Source organism: Lepidochelys kempii, chromosome 25 (assembly GCF_965140265.1).
Source record: "Lepidochelys kempii isolate rLepKem1 chromosome 25, rLepKem1.hap2, whole genome shotgun sequence".
Classification (NCBI taxonomy): Eukaryota; Metazoa; Chordata; order Testudines; family Cheloniidae; genus Lepidochelys; species Lepidochelys kempii.
In genome coordinates, this window is record NC_133280.1 from 16267300 (window position 1) to 16281930 (window position 14631).

Sequence of the window (14631 nt, forward strand, 5' to 3'; positions counted from 1 at the left end):
GGGCCCAGATCACCTACAGAGCAGGGCAAGCCAGCCAGAGCTCAGGCCCCACTGGCAGCGAGGAGCCGTGCAAGGTATTACACCCCTGTGCTGGCTGGAGTGCCAGGTAGAACAGCAGTGGAGGACAGGGCGTGCGTGGCCCCAGGGGACCCGCGAGGGAGCCGTGTGGCCCCGGGGGACCCGCGAGGGGAAGGGGGGGGCGCATGGCCCCGGGGTACCTGCGAGGTGCGCGTATACTCCTCGTACAGCAAGTCGTACTCCCGGCTCTTGTCCTGGTATTGCTGGTGATAGACCTTCAGCTGCTCCCCCACGGCCTCCACGCTGTCCTCCTTCACCAGCTGGTCCTGCCACACAGAAGGCCCCAGGGCACGTCAGAGCTTGGCACTGCCCTCCCACCCAACCCCACCAGCTATGCGGGCACCACTGTACTCTCACTGCAGGACGTGGGGCTGGCCCACCATGCCAGCGCTGCCCAGGAGTGAGAGGGCCATAGGAAGGAGGTGGAGAGAGGCCTGGGGTAGGGCCAGGTTCGGGGGAGCTCCCAGGGCACCAGGAAGGATGAGACAGCAGGGCATTGTGGGGCCCTGTGCCTGCCTGCACCGAGCCCCGCCTCTTCCACCTGTGGACAGGACAGAATTACCTGGCAGCGGGAGGCACCCAGAGGCCCCATGGACAGCCCCGGAATATAGGGTCTGCCCACATATCCCTGCTTGCGCCCCTCAGCAGCCTGGCCCAGCCCCCTGCCCCTCCTGTCGCATGGACCCCACTGACAAGTGTCCCATTCTCCAGGCCATGCTCTTGCCCAGGGGATAGTTTGGGCAGCCCCAGCTCCTCCACCCTGGCCACGGCCCCTTGGACATCAGCGTCAGGCTGGGGCCGAGTCCCCCATGGCTCAGGGGATGCAGCTAGGTCGGGAGGAGCGTGTCCCAGGACGCCATGCAAACGTGGCTTCCCTTTCCCCTTGCTGGTTCCCTGGCCAATGAGCGTCCCCTGGGCAGCCGGGCCTCGCACGCTCCAGGGAGGTGGGAGGATCTGCTGCCAGCTCCGCCAGGGACCTGGAATCCAGCATTTTCACAAGCCCTTGGCACGGCCACTTGCCATGGCTGGGCCCTATGCTCACATGGACGGCGCTCAGCGTGGGGAGCAGGGCTGGGGCAGCTCCTCCGTATCAGCACCAGCCGCGGGGCTCAGAACCCCCCAGCCCAGGCCTGACCTGCTGGTACTTGGAGATGGGGTACAGCAGCTTGCTGTCCAGCTTGGCGTTGTACTGGGCCAGCGACTCGTGCCGGTAATGGTTAATGAGCTCCACCACGGAGCTGAAGGTCAGGGGCTCCGAGAAGCCGTACTTCCCCTCCCGGTGGAAGATCTTGATCAGCTTGTTGTTGCCACCTTTCCTGCGGGGCGGAAGTGGGAGCAGGGAGCGAGCTCAGCGCCAGGCAGAGACCCACTTGTCACATCCCCAGGGGACCAGCTTGGCAGTGACCTGCCCCCGTGTGACGAAGTGGGACTGTTCTTAATATTTCCTCCGAATATTGTGGGGGTGCCTCAGTTTCCCCTATGCAGTTCTTAAGTATCTAGGTGGTGGGGTAAGGGTGTATGATCATTGCAGAGCCCTAGAGGGCAGGTGTGTGCAGAGGTCTGGACACAGAGAATGGCCAACACCCTGTTTCCTGGCAACTGATGGCCTGGGCCCTTCCCCCCCTGCAAGGTGAAAGCTGAAGGGTTGGAGAACAAAGGAATCAGGTAACCACCTGGCCCAGGAAAGGAACAAAGCCCAGAGGAGGAGGGGCTGGAGGGATTTTCAGTTTTGGGGCTGGCTGGGACATGGAGTGAAGGGCAGACGTGGTTGTCTGGCTCACTGCCCCCCAAAATGGACCCAGCTGAGGGTTCCTGTTCTCTGCACCTACAAGCTCTGTGTTAGACCATGTTCCTGTCATCTAATAAACCTCTGTTTTACTGGCTGGCTGAGAGTCACGTCTGACTGCGAAGTTGGGGTGCAGGACCCTCTGGCTTCCCCAGGAGCCCTGCCTGAGCGGACTCGCTGGGGGAAGCACACGGAGGGGCAGAGGATGCTGAATGCTCTGAGGTCAGACCCAGGGAGGTGGAAGCAGTGTGAGCTGTGTGTCCTGAAGACAGGCTGCTCACAGAAAGGCGATTGCCCCAGAGTCCTGACTGGCTTCATGGGGAGCAGTTCCAGAGCATCGCCCAGGGACTCCGTGACACCCCGTGCTCCGGCCATGGCAACCTTCACACTCACTGTGGGGCTCAGAGCACCCAGCACAAGCCTGGCCGACGGGCATCCCCTCAGTCCAGCATCAGGGAGTGATGGAGGCTGGGCACGGGACAAGGATAAGCCCCCCCACTGCCACCCCTTCTGCAGATGCCACACTCCTCCCCTCCCTCACTGCATCGTTCCCCCCAGCCCCTCACAGACACCCGGGGCAGCGGGGGAGCCTGTCTGGTCTGGAAGCCGGCAGGCTATCAGTGCTCTACAGCTCGGGGGTGCTGCAGCCCTGCCGCCACACTGGGGCTCAGAGCCCTAGTCCTGGGGCAGGGAACCGCCGCAAGCCAGGCGCGCACAGTGGGCAGAGCCCGGCCAGTCAGGCGCGTACCTCGGCATACGGCTAGTGGCCCTGCCTAAGGGGCTTGGGCGCCCTTACCTCAGTGTGAGCGTGTACTCCCCCTGGATCTTACTGGAGGCATCGCGGACCAGGAAGGTGCCATCTGGTGTGTCGCGCAGCTTCTCGTTCACCTCCTCCCTGGGGAGGGGACAGGGCATGCGTGGTCACAGCCGCCAGGGCACGACCCACAGAACCCACCCTCGCCCGTGGGGGGCTGGAGTGTAGGGATTAGTCAGTCTCACCCTGCCCGGCCCCAGCCCCACACATCCCCAAACAGGGGGGCCCCACGCCTTTAGCGGCTCCTGAGGGTGTAATGGCTACCCAGGGGGCACGGGGGGTGCTCTCGCTGGCCCGCTACCCAGAGGAACACGGTGTGAAGAGCCCGGTACCTGGAAATGTCGCCCCAGTACCACTCCGCCTCCTGCAGGGGCGCGCTGCTCCCATTGGCCAGGCTGGCTCCACCGGGCTTCGGCTTCGAGGGCTTCGGAGGCAGAGCTGCAAGAGAGCCAGGTGAGCACTGGAGCTGGGCTGCGCTCGGGCCCTGCTCCGGCCAGGATTTGCTCGCCACCAGCCCCAGCACCGTGCCACTTGCCCGGCTTGGGCTGCCCTGGCCCAGCTCCAAATGGGCGTCGAACCGCATTGGTGTTGGGGGTGCTGAAGGTGCCACCCCGAGAGCCCTGATGCAGCATCCTCCAGGCAGGACCCACTCCCTTGAGTGCCCCCCCCAACCGCCTCCCCGTGCACGGGAGAGACCATCTCTGCGCCCGTCCCAACTCGGGCCAGTTCAGCGAGTGCCCCGCTCAGTGCCCGTTCTGTGACGGGGGCCGACGGGAACGAACCAAACACACAGCCCTGGCGGAGGCTGAACAGCCTCCTCCTTCCCAAGTCACACAGGAAGTGAGCAGCAGCCCGGAAGGGCCCCAGGGTGCTGCAGCTTGTGGGGCTCAGTACCTGGCGGCACTTGTTCTGGCTCCGAGTCCTTCACCTGCAGAAGTGTTTCCAGGAAGAGTCCTGAGAAATCGGGGCTCAGCTCTGCACTGCAGGGAGACAGGGACTGGAAATCAGCACCCGGGAGAGATGCCAACAGATCCGGGAAGGAGGCATCGCGGCAGGTACTGAGCCAGAGGGGGATGGGGGTTCATTGCCCCAGCACCCCCCCCAGGCTCTAGGGTGCACGCTCAGATGAGCAGTGCAGCATGCTGCATTATCCGGACAGCCTGTAACCCCGGGGTGGGGGGTTGGGACTTCATTCTACTGTCCCCAACTCACCAAGCTAGCAAGGTGCTCCTTGACAGACAGATGCAGGGTCTGCCCCACTTTCTAGTCCCAACTCTGCCTACAACCTGTGGCCCCAGCTCCCCACTCTAGGGTTGAACAGGTACTCAGCTGCGGGGTGGAGCTGCCAGAGGCCATGGGGAGGCACTGGCTGTTACAGTTGGGCTTTGCGCCCCTTGCTCATACCAGCAGTTTATTTCCGGCGGGGCTAAGTCAGGGTCTCTTTACAGACCACCAGCGAGGGGCCGACCCCATTTGTCTCCCCTTGATGCTGGTGCAGGAGGCAGCGTGATCTGGGTGTGACAGAGTAAGGTCAGGGGCCACTGTCTGCAAAGTGTCACCATGCAGGACGTCGAGTACAGGGCCCTCAGCCACACTCTGGGCTCCTGCACACCCCTAGCTCAGAGACCTGGCCCACGGCAGCGTGAGCTGAGCTGGCAGGCTGGCTCCCGGGGCAGAGCACCACCAGCCATGTCTTGCTCTCACCCATCTGCCCTCTGGTGAGACGCAAACCCCCAGCCCGCGTACCTGGTGCCAGGCAGCCGGAGCAGCAGAGGGCCGAAGATCTCGCCCAGGGCCCGAGGGTGGAGGCCGTTGCTCTCGGCCTGCTGGGACACCTTCCCCAGGTGGTGGAGCAGGAACTGCAAGGTGAGCAGGTTCTGGAGAGGGACCGCAGGAGACTCCAGCGCCAGCAGCAGCTGCTTCCTGCAGCTCTCTGGCTGTGGGATCTCTGGAGAGAAGCAAGAGACACGCTGGAAGGGCAGGGGCCAGGCCTGCCTCACTCCCCAGTGCTCCCAGTGCATACGGGCTGCTCTGTAATCCACCTGCCTCTGTGCACCAGGGTTATCACCAACTGTGCCCTGGAGCCCATCAATGCCCTTCCCCACCCCCTGCAGCACAGCCCTTACCCTGCAGGATGCACAGGATCTCGCCATGCACAGATGTCGGGACCACAGGAGCAGGCAGATCCTGCAGGAAGCCTCGCAGCGCCTCACCCAGGGAATGCACGTCGAATGGCTCCACGTCACCCAGCACCCAATCTGCACAGAGCAAACAGACCCTTCCAGCGGGTGCCGGGGCTCACACACGGCAGCCCCTGGCAGCTCTCTGGCCAGCTCAGCTTTGAAGGATGTATCTGGAGTTTCCCCAGCGTGGAACCTGGGGGCATGAGACACCCCAGAATCCACAACAGTGGCTGCTGCTGGGGCACAGCACAGGGCAGAGCTGCCAAGGACAGACATGCTCTCTGATTCCCATCCCCAGGGACCCGCGGCATACAGGCCTCGCTGTGACGCAGACTGCAGCAGCCCCGCCCCAGCCCTGACAGGAGTCCTGCAAATCCCACGCGGCCCAGTGCAACTCCACTGGCATGAGCACAAAGGCTCGCTACTCTCCTCTCACACCAGAGGACCCTGGAGCTTGGTTTTGCTCGGCAGGGAGCGGGCGTTGGGCAGGCCAGAGACTCCCTGCCGCAGCTGGTTTAGGGCCTTTGCATTTTTAGACCTCTCCACAAGGAGGAGGATCGGGCAGCCCTGGGGCAACACAGCAGCAGCCACCTCCAGGTGGCTGCACCCCAGTCCGGCGGAGGGCAGGGAACTGTCTCCCTGAAACCAGGACTCCGAGGGCCCAGCCAAGAGGGCAGCCGGCACAGTGAGATCAGCTGCCATGGTAGCTGCACGTGCAGGAAGTGAGCAAACGCAAGTGACATGGCTGAGCTGATCTCTGGCTTATTCGTGGTTTGGGACAGCCTGGAGCTGAGGAAGCAGCATTTAGCCCTTTGCCAGGGGAGCGTGGGAGCATGGCCATCAACACGGAGTTGACTGGGGAGGGGACCGGGCTCACCACACTCAGTGTGTAGCAGGAGATCCAGGAGGAGCTGGCTTGCGACGTCAGCTCCATGCCCCACAACCAAAGAGCAGAACTCGTGTCCACGTTCCCTTGCACAAGACTCCTCCTCCTCCTGCCAAACTGCAGGAAAGTGCAACCGCCTCGGAAGCGACACTTGCTGGCTTCCCTTACGTGCAATGACACCAACACAGCAAGACGGGCCCGTCCTTCACCGGCTGCTGGGGAGTTACCACTTGCCGAGGACAGAAGACAAGCTTGGCCTGCATTTCATTACTGCTGGCACGGTCACGTCCACTAATCTCATCCATCTGACCCAGCTCGCCTCCCCTCCGTACAGAACTGGTTCTTACCGGTCTTCAGCGCTTGTCTCAACTCCGAGCCAGACGTCCTGTATAACATCTCACTGTCTAAGCCTGTGGGAAGTGCAGGACGGTTTATGTTAGCTCTGTGAATAGAGGCAGCCACTTCAGCAGTGCTGATAATCTCTGAGCTGCAGCCACAGCAGTTATTAACCCAAGGGAGCTACAGCCCTGCGGCAGGAACGCTAGCTCCATTCCCTGCCCACCAGCCATGTCCTGATCTGCAGACTCTGACTCACGTCAGCTGAACCAGGGCTAACCAGCCTTGGATCAGGCTGTTTTAACAGACTCCAGAGACAGAGCATTTGCTGTTTCCCCGAGGTGATGGCACAATCCGTTAGGAAACCCAGCCTAAGTCCTGGCCTCCAAACAACTAGCCACCTGCCAGCCTTGGACTAGCACAGGGTTCCTGGGCCAGCGGCCGCCAAGGTGGGCCAAGGGTCACTGCCTGAACTTGCTGCGTATAGCTAGTCCCATGGCGAGTTCATGCTGAGGTGGCACCAGCCGGGCTGACAGGACACAGACTAAACCCATCCTGATAACGAGAACTTGCCAGGCTGCCAGCGTGTCCGGCTTCACGGCTCCCTGCCGCCTGCCAGGCACTCCTGGCCCCGCTTTCCAGCGGCTCAGTGGAGTAGCTGTGCCCGGAGGGAGCCCTGGCAGAGAAGGGGTTAACAATGGATGCTGCCCCTTTGCTACCTCACACGGGGGCTCAGGACACCAGCCCCCTCCCCTCCCCTCTCACCTTTCTTCTCAATGGCTTCCACCAGCCTCAGCAGAAGCGGGGGCGCGACTTCAGGGGGGGTGAACTGCTCCGCCAGGTCCGGGAGGAGCCATGCTGATGGAGACAGCAGGGGAGAGCAGGCAGTTAGAGCCCATGTAGCACCTGACAGCCAGAGGCTGAGGCCACAGGACTGATTCTGACTGCCTGGCTCACTTCCAACCCACCGCACAGGCTTGCTGGGCCCGCAGCCAGGTTGCCTCCCCATTGGGGAGGGGCAGCCCCCACACTCCAGCACACAGGAGCAGGTCAGCAGCTGGCTCGTTCAGCAGGGACTCAGCAAGCCAAGGTACCACAGCCAACCCAGTGCCCTGGGGGCAAGCCCTTGGGTCAGGGAGCTTCTCCTCCTGCCTGTCCAGGACCTGGCGCAACCAGGCACTGATTCTGGCTGGCCTCATGCTAGCAGTGAGCCAAGGGCCTGGGAGGTGCCCCCGCCCGCCGATGGAGGGCTGGGGGAAGGATGGCAGGGAGGGCCCCCAGGGTGGGGCTGGTGCTCAGGGGAGGGCTAAGTTACTTTCCACTTAGGGCAGGCTGACTTGGGGCAGGGGGTGGAGAGAGGGGCCATGTGGAGCCAGAGCTGCTCCAGCCTCTTCCTGGCAGAGCAATGCTACAATTCTTTTGCAAGCAGGGATATAATTTCCTGAAGCTCAGGCGTTTAGGAAGCGGTGGCGAGGCACGTACGCACCCCGCGACAGAACCGGACTGGACCAGACACTCAGAGGAACCAGCCCCATTGTGTCGCCGACTAAGCACAGCCCAGGCTGGGTCTGGGTCAGACCCCAGGCCAGCTGATCCTCAGGGTGCGGTTTGCGTCTCTCCCGGTAGCCAGGGCTCACTGGTGGGAAGTTTTAATCTAGCAAAATTATGCAATGGCAGGAGGGAGGGGGACGTACTGGGGAAGGATAAAACCCTCCCCTACTTCACTCCTTAGAGCCACTTGCCCTGCGAGAATTAACCCAGTCCCAGCCAAGGGGGAGAGAAACTCATGAACTCCTGCCAGACTGACCCAACCAGGCACAGGAAGGGTTAATGCAGCATCCAAACCTTCCAGGCCCAGATCTAGTGCCTGGCCCTGGCTGCTAAGGGGGGGCTTGGCGGATCTGGGGAGTGGGGGGGAGGAGCTGGCTGCAGGGAGCCAGGCTTAATCCTCAGATCCAGAGAGAATGCCATGTCAGCACATTCCTGCCCTTGATTGCTTGTTAAACATGGAAACTGGCCCTTTGCCTCCTGCAGGCAGGAGCTGCTACTCAGCACTCCCTGCAGAGACCCAGGCCCAGGTCCCCCCTCACCCTTCCCAGAGGCTGGAGGATCAGTCAGGAGACCCCCACCCCCCTGCCCTGACCGCAGATACCAATTGATCATACGACTGCTACACACACACCAAGGCCCTGCTTCAGGCCACGGCTGCACTGTAGGGTTCCAAGACTGTCCCTGCTTCTGCTTAGTGTCTGGACTGTAGCTAACAGGAGCCTGTCTCCACACACATGCTCAGCAGCGAGTCAGGAAACCCTGCTCCAGTGCTATGCTTGGGCACGTTAATCGCGATGTCTGCTGGGTACGCAGAGGGGTCACACCATGCCAATTTGCCAGCTCCCAGAGAACTGATGTCTGGAACCTCCCTCTTCAGTGTGGAAGCAGGCCACAGAGATTACAGGTCTCAGCGTGAAATCCCCAAGCATGCTGGGCCCTGCAGTGGTGCTGGACCTCCCGGCCACATCAGGGATGCAAGCAGAAGGCTGCTGAATTGCAGGCCCTGCAGCTGCGTGGCACAGCCATCCCAGGGCCAAACAGTGCGTTACCGTAGGGCTTCTTCCTTCACATAAGAAAAGGCCCCATGGGCAGGGCTCTGGGAACGAAGCTGGTTACAGATGAAGAACACAGTGACTATTTGGGAACATGCCCATCACAGTCACTGAGTCAGAACCTGGGTGTGTCAGGATGTTTGCCAGACCCGAACACACTTCCACAGGCTCCCAGCCCATCCAGACTATGGGGGCTAGTGCTTGGCTTCACCCAGTCTGTTACTGTTACGAGCTCCATGAACAGCTCTCAGAGCTCTCTGGCTCCTCACTCCTGGACCCGGGAAGCATCAGGGCTAGAAATGGGAGATTTAGACCCATGGGAAAGCTGGATTCTGCAAGATGTAGGGGCTTTAAGGCACTGCCCGCCTTCCCTCAGTGCACCCACATGCTGCTGGCGCCAAACCAGCCTCGGCCCCAGGGCCAGGGTTACTGGCAGTCCCAGACAAGCTAGTGTGTTCTGTGCACGAATGCTAAGCCATGCCCATTAGTGTGCCATCCAGACTGCAACCTGGGGCTGCTGCAGAGACTCTCCCAGGGCAAGCCCTGCCCTCAGCTCCTGGCCTGTGAGATGCAGGCAGACCCAGCAACTCACCACATGTGAGAGAGACTCAAGGTTCCTGGCTACAAGCTCTCATGCTCAGGAGCTATGAATGCAGGGTCACAGTAGGGCTCGTCTCTCTGGCCCTCCTGGGCACCCAGGCTCCCTGCATTCAGCTGAAGCAGTCACCAGGTAGGTCCAGAGCTGCAGCGTCACTCCGAGCCCAAGCTACACAAGGCCCCTCCCTCTGGAGTCCTTCCAGGCGGTGGGTCCTGGCTGGCTGAGGACCCGCCTCCTGCAGCCATCAGCATTGCAGCAAGGGCGGAGGGGGGCACTCCCACATACAGTCCCTAGCCAGAAACGCTCACTGCCCGCCAGGACATAGCCACACTGAGCCCTGGGCATTCACCTGGGGCAGAGCGGCTGCTTAGAGGATCCTGGGGTGGCCGCCACTTGTCACCTGGTTGCCCATTTCAGACACTGGTCCCTCGCCCCAGACCAGGAACTGCTTGTGACCCTTCATCTGGGCTCCTTGGCTAAGCTTTAAGGCCAGGAGGGGAGAGAGGGGCAGCCCCCAACCATGCCCGCGGTGTTCTCAGGAAAGAGGTCAGCGCAGCTCTCCAGTCGCTCAGTACTGTCTCTCTGCAGGGCTCTTTGTAAGGGGCTAGTTCAGTCCAGGAGGGCACTGCAGTCCTGCCAGCTGCCTACGACAGAACGTGGGACAGGCAGAGACCAAGTGCCCAGGCTGGGTGGCACTAAGTGGGCTCTGGGGTGGTGACCCCAGGGGGGGCTCTGCTCTGCAGCCCCACAACACCTGAACTCCTGCGACACCGACAGGTTACCCTCTGCACTCACAACGAGGATGCTGCCAATGGTGCCACTAGACCCGATACGCAGACTTCAGAGGCGTCTCCACCGTCATGCCCGTGCCGGAATCCTCTCAAGAGTCCAATGTGCCCCGGAGAGGTTTGTTGGCACCTGACCGTTTCCAAAGCTGCTGTGAATCTTGCAGGGACCCCACTAATGTTACCGAGCCCACCACTCTGGGGCAGGCCTCAGGAGACAGGATGCAGTGCTCACATTCCAGTCCCTGACGCTCCCAATCCCAGATGTGAGGGTGAGTGAAAAGCAAGAAGGGAGAGTTGCAGTGGAGATCAGGCAACACAAAGGAGCCTTAAAGTGGGTACACACAGCTCCCCAAGGCCATCCCTGCGCAGGGATCTCCCCCAATTGCATGGAGAAGGTGCAGGGGTTCTGCTCCCAGCCCTCAGCATAGGGGGCATAGCCACAGTCTGCTGCATTGCAGCTTTCTCTGCTCCCCTAGGCACTTATGGGCCGCAGAAAGCAGTGTAACTCAGAGCCCCCTCGGGGCTGCTCTACTGGGGGGTCAGGCCTTGCACAGCCATAGAATACATGGAGCAAGTGAAAGGCAGGTTAAAGCCCCCATCCCCCACTGAAGTGTAGGGATGGCGTCACTGGGAATCACGCCCAGGGGCTATTAATCTCATCAAATGGCTTAAGAACAGGGCTGCATCACTGAGGGGCCTTCTGGAGGCGCTCTAAGGAGGAATGTGCATCAGGCTGCAGCACGGCTCAGGGCCGGAAGCCATCGGACTCTGGGGAGCTTGGCACAGCCCAGGCCGCTACCGGAGAGAGCCAGACCTAGAGCTGCTGGGGACTGCACAAGGCTCCCAGAGCGACTGGAAGGGCTCCAGAGGGCAACTGCAGAGACTCCCCACGTGGCCGGCCTGGAGTGTGCTGCTTCAGAAAGCAGCAGCCGCCAGCATCTCCAGGCTGGGGAGGGACCACGGCGGCTCACACGGCAGCAGCGGAAACATTCCCGAGGTACCCTTTCCGCACGCGCGCGCCTCACAGACCGCAAACACCGGCTAAGCCACCTCACTCCGGGGGCTGCCGCTCACACCAGATGCAGTGTGATGAAAACAGCCCCCTTATCTCCTTGCTACCACCAAAGCCCCTGTGCCCATGAGCGCCTTTCACCCCCAGTCACTTACCCTCTCCCCACAGGCACGCCTCACACAGGTGCAAGGAGGGGGGCGGGGGTAAGGGGCTTGTCCACCCTGAGCCAGTGGCAGAGCTGGAACAGAGCCCAGGAATCCCGGCTCCGAGCCCCCAGCTCCAGCCCCCCACAGTACAATTACCGAGATGGTTAATGAGCAGACGACGGGGCTCCGCAGTGATGCGACGCGTGCGACAGACCAATCCTACCACGGCCTCTTCCTAAAGACGGATTTCTCACAAGACGTTTGTCTCAATCTCCAACCATTTGCCCCGCCCTGCTGGGCATAAAGTGCCCTCGCAAGTCTGAAATGAGTCTCCCTCTGCAGAGCTGCTCACCAGGGGAGGAGGAGGAGGAGGAGGAGGAGATGAACGGCCCCTTTAGAGTGCATGAGGAATTTCAGAGCTGCTTCCCCGGACCTTCCTTCACCTTCCTGTTTCAACTCAAATACAGCCCCATGCTGAGATGTGGAGAGCAGCCAGAACTCCCTGGATCTGGGCGCACACGCTCTCTTCTGGCTACAGGCTGGGGCCAGCCCGAGGGGACGCGTCAGAGCGCCGGCCGAGTCCTGGTCCTCAAAGGGTCCAGCACTCCCCGGTCTGGAGGCACGGGCCGTATTTCTGGCCCCTTTTCCAGCCAGAATAGGCCAGGAGTTTGGTCCCGTACATTCCACCCCATCGCACAGCCCCAGCCAGCACCCCTGGGCTGACCTGCTCGTCCAGCGCGGAGCGCAAGGGCCATCTGGCCGAGCGCACCTCCGCCAGGCCTGCTGGGGACAGGGAGGCCGCGCTGCCTCACGAGGAGAGCGAGGCCTGCGGGCCAATGAGGCCAGCACACCCGATGTGGAACGAGCCCTGGGTTGGAGGGAAGCCCGTGGACCTGCAGCTTGTGAGCAGGAGTCATCGGGCCACGGATCTTTCTCCTGCCACCCAGAGCCGCACGGCCCCTGCCCACACAGGCGCTGCTGGCAGAACAGAAGCAGCTTCGCGGAACGGGGCAGCACCCAGCGCACGGAAAGGCAGCGCTCCGAGGGTCAGCGGGAACCTGAATTCCTGCTGCAGGGGGTGTTGTCCCCCATGCCCCTTGCTGCGCCCTCTCCCCAACGAGACATGCTCTGCTGCGCCATGGGGGCCCACAGCTGCTCTACTCCTTCCCCCACACCGGATCCCCGCCTTCCCCATCCTCCCCCCCCCCGCTGGACCCCCCACCTTCCCTGTCCTCCCCCCTCTACACTACCTTCCCCTCCACCTCCCCCCCCACCGGACCCCCGCCTTCCGCGTCCTCCTCCCCCCACGCGGGACCCCCACCTTCCCTGTCCTCCCCCCTCTACACTACCTTCCCCTCCACCTCCCCCCCCCACCGGACCCCCGCCTTCCCTGTCGTCCTCCCCCGATACCGCCTTCCCCCGCGCTGGACCCGCACCTTCCCTGTCCTCCCCCCCGACCCCCGACCTCCCCCCCCCGCAGGACCTCCATCTACCCCATCCTCCTCCCCCCACACCGCCTTCCCCACCCCCACAGTTGGGGCCTCGCCAGGATTAACAGAAAAACTTCCTTCTGTGCTCTTGGCTAGACACAGAGCAGCATGGTCAGGTCATACAGCCCTGCACGCCCGGGCAGGCACACTGTGCCCACGCCCGGAGTGTGCCATCACAGTCCTCGTGTGCAGGGCCCTCGCACACAGACAGCACCGCATGGGGCAGGACATGCTGCCTAGGGGCTCCAGGGGCTGGCCAACTGCCCTGCACTGGGTGGCTGGGGCACACTGCGGCTGACCAAGTTCAAACGCAGCTGAAAACCACGGGGGGGTGACTCACGACTGGCTGGGCAGCGTACTCAGGACAGCCTGGTCAGAGAGGCTATTTAGCACCTGCACAAGCTCAAGGCCGGGGGCTGGGTGCACACGACGGCTCCTGTGGCTGGCATGGGATGCAGGTGCAGCAGCACTGGGAGGGAGGGTGCTTCAGCAGGATGGAAATCCATCCCAGGACTTGCATCTGACACAGCCCCCCTTGGATGCCTGCATCTCTGGGCCTGTCTGGGATTAGAGGCCATGGGGTGAGGGAAAGAGCTCACATGATACCACCCAGCCTGAGCTGTGAGAGTAAAACCGCAGCTGAGCAACAGCGGCAGGGGGGGCCCAGCCCACACCTCCCCAGAGGTGGGGATTTTATCACGAATGCATCTACACGATCAGCACCTCCAGCAGGCTCCACACAAGCGGATTAACCCTCAGCAGCCCTGGAAGGCGCAGTCTCAATTTGCTAAGGAGGGGCGGGGCAGGGGGTTGAGCACATGAGGGCCTACAGCTGGGACTGGAACCCAGGAGTCCTGGCCCCCTGCCTGCTGCTCTAACCACTAGAGCACCCCACAGCATGTTCCACTCTCAACCTCACTGGAGAGGAGGAGCCTCTGCGGGCCAGGAGGAGGCAGAGAAGCCGTACTTCCTTATACCTTCACCTTAGTGAGACCCTGCTGTGCAGGGTAGGGCTTACCTTGCTCCAGCACCTCCTGCATGCGGGAGGTGCTGGCCCCAGGAGTCGCTGGCAGCGGTCTCTGCACCCTGGGTCTCTGGGAAGGGAGGGAGATTTTCACGGGCCCAATATACTCCACATAGGTGCCAGGGAAATCCCCTTTCTGCTTGGTGCGCTCATTGATGCCTGGGATCCACCCAATCTGGTTGGGCGTCTGCTCGTCTCCATCTTTGAAGCCCAGGGCCTGCAGGGCTCCTTTGCTCACCACCAGGACGTCCCCGGGGAGCAGGTCGATGTCCTCGTCACGCTCTTTGCAGTACTGGTAGAGTGCGCGGTACTGAAAGCCCTCGGTGCTGCCCATCTTCTCTGCTGCACAGGGCAGCTGGTGCCGGGGCCAGCTGCTCGGGACGTGGAGAGGCGGGGAGGGGGCTCAGGCACTGCTCTCGCCCTGCACCATTCTTTGTGGGTTTAACATCTTTGCACGAGCCAGGATGAGCAAAGCCTGGTGAGGACAGCCCCGCCCACGCACGCTGCAGTGCAGCCCCTTTTCCTTAACTTGAAGCCACGATTCAACCAAATGATGGAGCAGAGGGAGAATGCGACGAACATAATCCAGCACTCGTGACTGGGCATGCAGCAAAGAAAGGGGCAGCTCAGGGCTCTGCAGTCCTAGAAGGGGGCAGGTGTGTCAGGGTCCGTAGGGCGAGGGGACAGCGTGTTTCCAGCCAAGCATGGTGTGTGCTCCCGCTTCTCTTTCCAGAACCTGGAAGGGGGAAGAACGAGGGTCTGTTAGGTCATGGCCAAATGCTCCAGAGCATGGCCCTTCCTGTCATGCCCCCAACATCCAAACGGCTCCCGCCATGCTAACCACTTCAGTAAAACAAACTCCAGGCACTAGGCAATCAAGTCAGTCC

The 14631-nt window shown here is 62.0% G+C and overlaps 1 protein-coding gene across 5 annotated transcripts in view; it reads right to left on the bottom strand.

Moving 5' to 3' along the window:
* The window catches only part of PIK3R2 (phosphoinositide-3-kinase regulatory subunit 2), a 38233-nt gene that overhangs the window by 7447 nt on the left and 16155 nt on the right, over nucleotides 1-14631 (bottom strand). For 4 of the 5 annotated variants that reach the window (XM_073324589.1, XM_073324588.1, XM_073324587.1 and 1 more), the window contains 10 exons: nucleotides 13739-14480; nucleotides 6849-6941; nucleotides 6095-6157; nucleotides 4805-4936; nucleotides 4425-4626; nucleotides 3573-3658; nucleotides 3011-3116; nucleotides 2661-2759; nucleotides 1214-1394; nucleotides 219-344 (listed from right to left, as the gene is read on the bottom strand). In XM_073324589.1, coding sequence (XP_073180690.1) covers nucleotides 219-344; nucleotides 1214-1394; nucleotides 2661-2759; nucleotides 3011-3116; nucleotides 3573-3658; nucleotides 4425-4626; nucleotides 4805-4936; nucleotides 6095-6157; nucleotides 6849-6941; nucleotides 13739-14078 — 1428 coding nt within the window. In that variant the 5' untranslated portion in view covers nucleotides 14079-14480. The remainder of the gene's footprint in view (nucleotides 1-218; nucleotides 345-1213; nucleotides 1395-2660; nucleotides 2760-3010; nucleotides 3117-3572; nucleotides 3659-4424; nucleotides 4627-4804; nucleotides 4937-6094; nucleotides 6158-6848; nucleotides 6942-13738; nucleotides 14481-14631) is intronic. The other variant, XM_073324591.1, reaches the window with a different exon arrangement.